This window comes from Pinus tabuliformis, chromosome 8 (genome assembly GCF_031772625.1).
Source record: "Pinus tabuliformis cultivar Carrire ecotype Pingquan chromosome 8, CPIR1, whole genome shotgun sequence".
In the NCBI taxonomy this organism is placed as follows: domain Eukaryota; kingdom Viridiplantae; phylum Streptophyta; class Pinopsida; order Pinales; family Pinaceae; genus Pinus; species Pinus tabuliformis.
The window spans coordinates 1,643,864,884-1,643,873,896 of record NC_142294.1 but is presented as its reverse complement, the minus strand read 5'-3'; the positions used below and the strand labels follow the sequence as shown (position 1 = coordinate 1,643,873,896).

General features: G+C 36.1%; 1 protein-coding gene across 1 annotated transcript; it reads right to left on the bottom strand.

Moving 5' to 3' along the window:
- Nucleotides 1-5,720: 5,720 nt before the first annotated feature.
- LOC149242465 (cysteine-rich receptor-like protein kinase 43) lies at nucleotides 5,721-8,381 on the bottom strand. The gene is made up of 6 exons (XM_089367691.1): nucleotides 8,215-8,381; nucleotides 7,307-7,515; nucleotides 7,095-7,194; nucleotides 6,944-7,002; nucleotides 6,565-6,814; nucleotides 5,721-6,276 (listed from the first exon to the last, which is right to left on the bottom strand). The coding sequence occupies exons 2-4, from the start codon at nucleotides 7,505-7,507 to the stop codon at nucleotides 6,962-6,964; spliced, it is 342 nt and encodes a 113-aa protein (XP_089223817.1). The 5' UTR covers nucleotides 7,508-7,515; nucleotides 8,215-8,381; the 3' UTR covers nucleotides 5,721-6,276; nucleotides 6,565-6,814; nucleotides 6,944-6,961.
- Nucleotides 8,382-9,013: the final 632 nt, after the last annotated feature.

The following is a 9,013-nucleotide window of genomic DNA, read 5'->3' as shown; positions in this document are numbered from 1 at the left end:
GAGACCATCAATATGTTAACATACAACTTTGAGAAACTAAACTAGAAGTAAGCTAGAAAATCAAAGTAAAGACAACAACTTTGAATCTATCAACTGAAAATACCATCAGATATAAAGCAAATACAACAAAGACACACAATCCCGGGAGAAAATAAAATGCAGTAATTCAAATTGTACAAGGCAGGGGCCCCCTACTACCTATGAAATCAAAGCAAAATTAAACACACTTGCATAAATTAAAATTGCATGAATGAAAATCTAATCTACTTTACATTCTACAAAGCAATATTTACAAAATGAAATCTAATCTACTTACATCCTAATATGCTCCATGACATCTACTTCACATCTCCTTCCATGTTGAGAACATCAAAGCTTTATTCAATTTCTTCAAAAGTGCAAAGTACAACAAAGCTCTCCAAAGCTTTCAAAAGCCATGGGACTAACAAACTAAAAGGACTAAGAAAAGACTAAAGGAAAAGACTGGCAAATGAAGGAGAGAGATCTCCTATTTATACAAAAAGATGAGAGCCATCTCATTAATGATAGTCCATGAATCTCTCCCTCTACCTCTAGAGTCCTAATCAAAATAGGAACTGATAAGACACATGTCTTTTTAGAGTTACAATACAATTAGGAGATGTGACACATATCCTCATGATCCCATGATTCTTTCCAACCAAATTCGAATTTGGCCTTAGAGTGCCACATAAGGGTCTTCTAGAAACCTCCTTTCAACCTACACATGTCAACAATCTCAACCCATTTGTTAGGTATAAGCATATGCACATTATTTTCTAATGTTTAACCACAAATTCACTTAAAAGGCTTAGAAATAATAAATATTGGAAAAACATAAAGGTGGCCCAATGATAATGAAAGTGTGATGAATGTGGTGACATAGTAGTGAAATGGAGGTGATATAATGGACATAATAGTGAAAGTGTAATGGAAATGAATGACATTTTCAAGACTCAACAGTGTGTTTAAGCATTTTATTTCAGTGTTTTTCCTTACTGCAGTAGACAATATTTCTTTTAGTATAGATTTCCCTTTTTCCTCATTGGTAACCAAGCTTCTTCTGAATCAATAGGAGTCTGGTTTGAAAAACCTCAGTGGTCTATCGTGGTATTAGCAATGACAAAGAGAGGACCCATCACATTTACTTGTGTATACAACATTATCACCTCCAATTTTGTACGAACCCTGGGTTGATAAAGTAAAGTTGGTAGCCCCAGGAGTTGCTGCATTCTCGTTGTAATACTGGAGCTCATCATACTCTTTGCCTCATAACTTCCTCTCTTATCCAAATCTCTGCTTCTTCCCCTCTCACTGCAACTCATCTCACTAGTTTGATTTTCTCAGCAAACCACGCCCCAGAAAAATCAAACTGACTAATCAACTTAGTGTATCTCCAACTCACCCTCAAGCCTCCTCTTATACTTTTCATGTTGATGAATCAATGGCTGAGATTAAGTCCCTAATCAATGAATAAGATTAAAACATAATTGATCCTCATCTCTTAGAGGCTTCTCACCGATATTTTTATTAATACCCATTAATGTTTTTATTTTCCTAAGTTTAGACTTAGGAACCCCATTAAAAATATTAATTATTTTAATAACTCACAATCTGTTTGGAATTTCTCCAAACGATTTATGGGTCTTTGAGATCTTATGTATTCTAGCCCCTCCACAAAATTTCGGAGCTAGATCACATCTAATGCTAACCAAAATCAACAGGGAGATGGTGGATTAGATGCGGGTTGTGTCCTTCTCTATTCGCTGGTTGAGTGAATATTTTTGGTATATGCTTTGGTGTGATATTTTTGTATATTTACATATGTATATGGATGTAAATACCACCATGAGCTATGTTATAAAGCTTCAATAAGTGGTATGGGTGTCATGTCGTTATGGTTGTCATGTTGTTATGTGTCATGTTGGTTTGCTTCTCAACAGGTTGATCATTGTAAATATTGCATTGAGCTAAGTTATAAAGCTCCATGGGTAGCATGTTTTGTTTCTCAGCAGTATTGTTGGTTGTAGGTGTCATTAAACACCAAGGACATTGTTCCCCCAAGGGGGAGGGTTCTGTAACAACCCTGGTCAAAATTCCATGTAATAAAGTTAATAAAGGCAAAATAATAACCAAGTTCATGGGACACATATTCCAAGTTGAGTGTTTGGAAAAGCATCCTAGTGTGGGTTTTCATTTGGTTTATTATGGCTAAATAAATTGGCAAAGGCCTTGGAAAGGTAAAGTAGCATTAATTGGCATTTTATTTATGAAAATAATGGAAATTAGGAGACAAGGAAGGTGAAAGGGTACAGGTTGCATGTGAGGAGGAAAATGAAGGAAAATAATGGAAAAATGAAGAAAATATAGGTCTCATTAATAAAAAGGCTTTTGAGGATCACTTCGCAACCTTTGCCAATTCAGTTTTGGAACTCTCTCTATTATCTCTCTCTCTCACTCTTGCACACTTAGAGTTTTCTTGGAGCACTCTAGCATTGGATCAAGGAAATCAAAGGAAGGACAAAGAAGGCAAAGGGAAGCAAAGATCAAGCAAGGAAGAGTAGGATCAAGCAACTACAGTGGGATTACATGCAGATATTGATTTGCATGTGTGATTTCCGTGCTATATTTGGCATGCATGGTACATGAGTGTGAGTATTTAGTTCTCTTGTTGTCATTGCCATGGGTTTTTTCAGGTGCGACAACGATTTTCAGCCTTGCCTTGCCATTTCCGGATAGCATGGTGTGATGGGCTCTCTTTTATTTGGTTAATTTTGATTTCCAAATGGTTTTGAAACTGAGTGAGGTGGTCTTTGAAGAAGAACACAAGGCCTAGGAATCCCCGGACAGAAGATGGTGTGATTGCCGTAAAGTTAAATTTTGTGTACCTCGGTGGGCATAGGAATCCTCGACCGGTGAATGGCGGGATATACGGTAAATCCTAGAGGTGTGTGCCCTTGGTCAGGCCTATGAACCCTCAACCGGTGAATGGTAGGATATACGGTAAATCCTAGAGGGTGGAGTCTCGAATAGGCCTAGGAATTCTCGTTCAATGAATGGCAAGATATATGGTAAAGCCTGGAGCCTAGGAGGCAAAAAAATTCCTCACATTGTAAGTGGATAAATATGATGGCATCCATGTTTGTTTAGGGCCTAGTGATCCTGTGGGGATTATGGTAAAGCCTGAGGAAACTTGGATTGGTTTTGTTGTGTCCCACATTCATGCTTGGAATATGGCACGAGGGTGATTGGTTGAAAGAAATATTTGGTTCATTCAATCTAGGTCGAGTGGTTTATGGAAGTCCCAGACCTGGTTGGCTTATGCATTCATTAATAAGATCTCTTTCTCCTTGCTATTTCATGTGTAAATATACTGGTTCATTTGTGATTCTTATGGTTGTTATATCCTTCTTATTTTTGTTGGTTATGAGTATGTTTTATGAGAAACTTGATGTATGGTTCTCATCATGTTTTGATTTGCAATTGAATGTACAATGAATGTATGACCTAATAGATGATAATGCAACTATTGTGATAGAGAAACAATGCTTCTTTACGAATCTCAGATAAGTATGAGAACCCTATGCTCAGATTTGTTGTTATGACCTGTAGATTACATATTTGTGACATATTTGACGAAATTCTTGTCATGGCTAGTAGGGGTCAGACCAAGTACTTGCACCAATGATTGCATTAGTAGCCTTATTCCTTTGTTATTTATCGTTTTTTAAAGTTTCATGAAGTTCTGGGTTGTGGCTCGAGTCCTGGCCCTTAAAAAATGGCATAGAACCTTGGGTCCCTGGCTCGGAATTGGCTAAAAAAGTCCACAGTCGTTGGCATGCCTTATTGTGGGAGTAACTATAAGGTCTCAGTCGTATGCATGGCTTGTCATGGGAGTGGCTAAGGGTCCAAATTAGTGAAATATCAAGTTGTCTCAGGGGTTGGTCACCTGGAAAGGTTGGTTGGCTCCTAAAGGTTCTGTAGCATGTGTGGAAAGTCAAAATGGTTTTGTTTTGTCGGTTCCACTTTCTTTACTATACATGGGGAGTTGAATCACATCATAGTAGCCTCTCGTCACATGTTTACCCCAGCACACCAGTGAACTTAGGTAAATGTGGGTGGAGGGTGTTACGCTTCTATTGTGATCATTGATGGGTTTGAGACTTTATGTGAATTCCCCTTGTATTTGTGTGGTCACCCTTTGTGTGTGTCATGGATAAGAGCCCCCTTGCCATTCTACTATTAGCTACATGTTGTTGTTTCCTTCCATTGTAGAGGAGCCATGGATTTGTAGGTGATTCTATTAGATAACCATTTTGTCTAAGAAAGAGAAATAACTACCCCAACAAGCTATGGCTTGAACCATTGTGATATCTTCTTTTGAGAATACAATAATTCCTTCCTAATTCCCGAGGCCAACTACTTTTATATGCTCCCAATATCTGAACACTATGCTTCATAAATACCTCCACATCCCTTCCTTCCATTGCATTAATCATTGAGGTAGAGCTTTGTCTTGGTAATTGACGCTAAGTGTTGTGGTGAGTGATGGAAGCTTGAACCATGATGGATATACGGATGATTTCTCATAAGTCCCTCTAAGCCCTCATTCTATACTTTGTGACATGCAAAATCTATATATAAGGAATAATAAAATAGGTGTAAGTATTGATAAAGTATTGCATGCATGATATCCTTTAAAAAACAAGAAATATTACTCTTCATTTCAAGTTGATTGCTAAATTGACATTTGTGAAATGTTATTGATAAATAGTAAGAAGGTAGATTGAATTAGTTGATGTTGTATAACTTTATCTTTTGATGAACAATTTCCACTGTGTAGCCCCAAATGATATTTTATGTTTTCCAATTAAAACAACAGTTGGTTGGAAGTTTTCTAAATGATTCTTAATCTCTTAGGGCTTGCTAACTTTTAAAGGATGGTCAAAGTATGAAAGAATGAGAAATTTTTACTAGTTATTCTTGGGGCGTTTTCTTTTGGTGGACACAATGCCTCAAATTTGTTCCCAAGAGAGGAAATGATATTAAAAGGTAATTGTAAATATGATGGGTTTGTATCTACTAAAACCAGTGAAATGTGATTGCAGGGATTGAAGGCCTTATGTATTGTTGCGTAAGGCAAGTTGGATGACATTATGTGCATGCAATTATTAGGCTACCCGAGGATGAGAATGGAGAGAATGGAAACAAGGAATTACTTCCATAAGAAAGTTGAGTGTTGGCTATATTAAAAAGACACCATAAATCATTAGAGGTTTAGATGGAATGATGTGTGGATGTAAACGATTTCATTTAGTAGTCTCATATTTCAAATGTTAGCATGGGATAGCTAAAGTAAAAATTAAATATTTTATTTAATTTCTTGTTTTAATTGTATTTAGTGAATTTTATTTGTTGAAAGGATTATTTTAGTAATTGACATAGCCCAAAAAAATAGAAATAAAAAGTATTCATATTAGTTCAAATAGTTCTACAATATTTCAAAAACCTTAACATGAGATTGCTAATGTTTAAATTTAAAAAAATCACCCCAAAAGATTAGTTATTTGTACAAAAGATAATAAAACAAATTTTTTTCTAAAGGAACTAATAAACACCATTGGATTTAAAGTACACTTAGATCGATCTCTTATACACTTCTATAAAATTTACATGTTTCCTAGCAATAAATAGGAGTTGAATCAAAGGTCAAAACTCATCTTATATTATCAATTGAGAGAAATATATCCTAGATAAACACATTAAAGGAAACACCCTAAATTATGATAGTTTGGTTTTAACATGGATTTGAATTTGTAAAACTGAATTGAACTGCACTGTCGGAAGAGGAAATTTATTCTTTCATTAAGGCCTACTCAGCTCAGTCACTGTGAACGAAACCAGGAAACTATTTTATCTGACTGCACACCACACAACGACTGAACTCATCTTCCTACTTTCAAAATGTTGGAGCTGTCGTCACCCCAGTCCATTATGGAGCAGGCCTGCAAATCTTTACTTTCAATAACAATGTCCCCTGGAGTTGAAATAGAAGCCTTGTCCTCCTGCAGTTTGCTAGCCTGTTTCAGCTCCCCTACCACCTCACTCGCGCTGGGCCTAGAAGACGGCTCAGCACGAACACATCTAATCGCCACTTCTGCAACACGAGTGATGGATTCCATCTAATAATTTCCTTGCAACCTTTTGTAATGATTTCTGCCATCACGCCGCGAAAATTTGCAGCTGAAACGGTGTCCCCTGTCAATATAAATATGCCAGTTATTATTGTTATGAGGCAGAAGATGCATTACAATACTCTAAGAATATTTCAGATTGTTCAATTGTTCAGATTTAAGAATATTTCCGAAATCTGTAAGTTCTGCTGCATGCTTAGAATTTTGGATCAGAGGCATTCCCCGGTTAATGAGGTTTACTTCCTGTACATGTAAATCTATGGGTTTTCGAACACATTATTTTCAATAAAACCACACCAAAACTATACGCATCACTTTTTCTCCATCTACACTTGTGGGTTGAAATACTTACCAAATGAAACTGCTATGTGGTAATTAATTGCATTCCAATGTTGCAAAGAGAGTGCATATACTCTGGATCCAGGTATCCTGCCTTTCCCTTCACAGTAGCTGTGACATGAGAATCCTCCCAATCTATTGTCATTCTTGACAGACAAATATTGGCCAATTTTCCATTCATATTGCTGTCCAAAACGATGTTGGAGGTCTTGACATCTCTGTGATTATCCTTGGTCTGCAACCCTGATGCAGGTACTCCAGTCCTTCAAATAGAAATATGTTTAGCCATAATTCGTCTTTTGTAAGACATAAGTAGATATTTAGTTGTTTTTACGGCAAGAAGTTTATACTAATCTGAAAAATCCATTGTACATCATGATAAGAGGACTTACCCTGAGCTGCATCTAAAACTATTTTGACTCTTGTTTCTTGCTGAGCCCTGCACTAGAACCTGATAAAGAAAATAAGAACCAAATGGGTGTTGGTTACTTTCTTTATTCTATTAACGATTCCAACAAGTGATCTCTGTTAGATATATTTTACCATAGAGGTGTTCATAGACAAGCATAAGTTCTCTGGATTCCTTACAGTATCCCAGTAAAGATACCAAGTTCCTATGGTTGACTCTGGAAAGAAGATCAACCTGTTTATCAAAGTGATTATGTTAGTGTTATATATGAAGTATAACAGTGTCATAATAATGAAATGGGCTTACATTAAATTCAAATTAAATGATTTGAAAACCTTAAAATTACCTCGTTTAAAATCTCTAGAGCTCCTCGCTTGGAGAACAATGAAAGCAATTTAACCGCTATATCCTTTCCTTCAGGTAATTTACCAAAGAACACTGATTCAAATCCCCCTTCTCGAATCTTCTCACTAAAGTTTTCTGTGGCTACCTTCAGCTCATATAGAGTGAACGCACGAGGCTTTGATACTTTCAGCACTATTGTCATCAAGTAGTCTGCGAGCCAATCATTTCACGTAATAAACAGTCTCATGAAGAAGATTAAAAAAAGAAAATGATAATGACATTATTCACAGGAATAGGCATTATATAACAGACAGTACTTATCTTTTGTCTAAATCAATGGATGAGAATCCTTGGTAATTAGCAATTGATGAGAGTCCTTAGTAATTAATAAAAAATATATGTCAATGTATTTCAAAAATTCACTCTATTGAGTGAGCTTAGTCTACCAGATGTTTTCGTTTGCTTTCATACCACTGCTTCTAGCTACCACACCTGCTTCCCTTCTGAATTTTTTGTGATATACTTAGCGTCATTAGAATTCCATTTAATATTTTTTTGTTTTTACTGTTAAGGGGTGAAACCACTTATAAGAATTTGAACTAATAGCAATGCACCTATTCACCATTAATCTAAAACCTAGTCATCCAATTCCACCCATATTACTCCAAAGACAACACTCATTTTGTTTTTATTTGAATTTGGCAGGATGCATTCCCCTTATGCATACATAGGTAGGGATTCCCATAGCGGCTGCAACACACCAAAGAAAGCGCCCTTCCATTATGATTACTACTAGGCTTCGTATTTTTGTAAATGGAAATCCTAGTATACAGCGCGCAATATAAAAACATATATTTAATTTCAAAATTTCAAAATAAATTGAAGCAATATGAAATAGGATGTGATTACGTGAGTTTTAATGAACGCTTGCAGAGAAGTTGCCCGGCAATTACGCCACTGAAATTATTGTTCTGTGCGTAAGATATTAAAAAACACCGATCTACGCTGGAACACTGCCACTTAATTTCAGTTCAGATAACCAGTCTGGAACACTGACAATTAGGCTGTTGTTATGCAGATGTCTGCGCAAGAAAGCAAAGTAAATGGCTGCTAAATTTGGGGCAAAGTGACGATGCATCATGAGTCAGCTCAATATTAGAAAACATGTAAATTTTTATGTTTGAGGAAAAACTTACACTCTCTCCAACATGGTTAAACTGGAGAAATTTGGTGATTATTCTCAAGAAATTACCTGTCAATTTCAACCGGAATTGGTTAATGCAGCCACAGTGGAATTTTCTAAAACAGATGATTTTCCTTTTATAAACCGCACCATCCATTTCGATAACAAATTAATAATTGTGCTGGAGAGTTATGGTCTTCAACATTTTGAACCATCTTCATATCAACGTAAACAAAACTATATGAAAAAATTATTTATAGTGAATTTATTGGAGTAATTTGGATAAGCCCTAGATTCTAAAAATAGTGTTATTCTTCTGGGCTGGATCAAAGATCCCAAAGATTTATGACAATATCATAATGGGTTAAATATCCCAGAGATTTATGACAATGGATAAAAAATCCCAAAATTTACCTTTTCTTGAAACTTTATCAGCATTGTTCCTGGCTTAGCCTCTGCATACATAAAGGGATCTCCGACGGTCTCAACTCGATCACATTGATAAAGGGATCATCAGTCTCCGAG

Excerpts from the sequence above, each read along its gene's own strand:
- LOC149242465 (XM_089367691.1), bottom strand. The coding sequence starts at position 7,507 with ATGACAATAGTGCTGAAAGTATCAAAGCCTCGTGCGTTCACTCTATAT. Across the intron at positions 7,195-7,306 it reads CTCTAGAGATTTTAAACGAG|GTTGATCTTCTTTCCAGAGT; the intron begins GTAATTTTAAGG and ends TTTGATAAACAG. Across the intron at positions 7,003-7,094 it reads TGTCTATGAACACCTCTATG|GTTCTAGTGCAGGGCTCAGC; the intron begins GTAAAATATATC and ends TTTCTTTATCAG.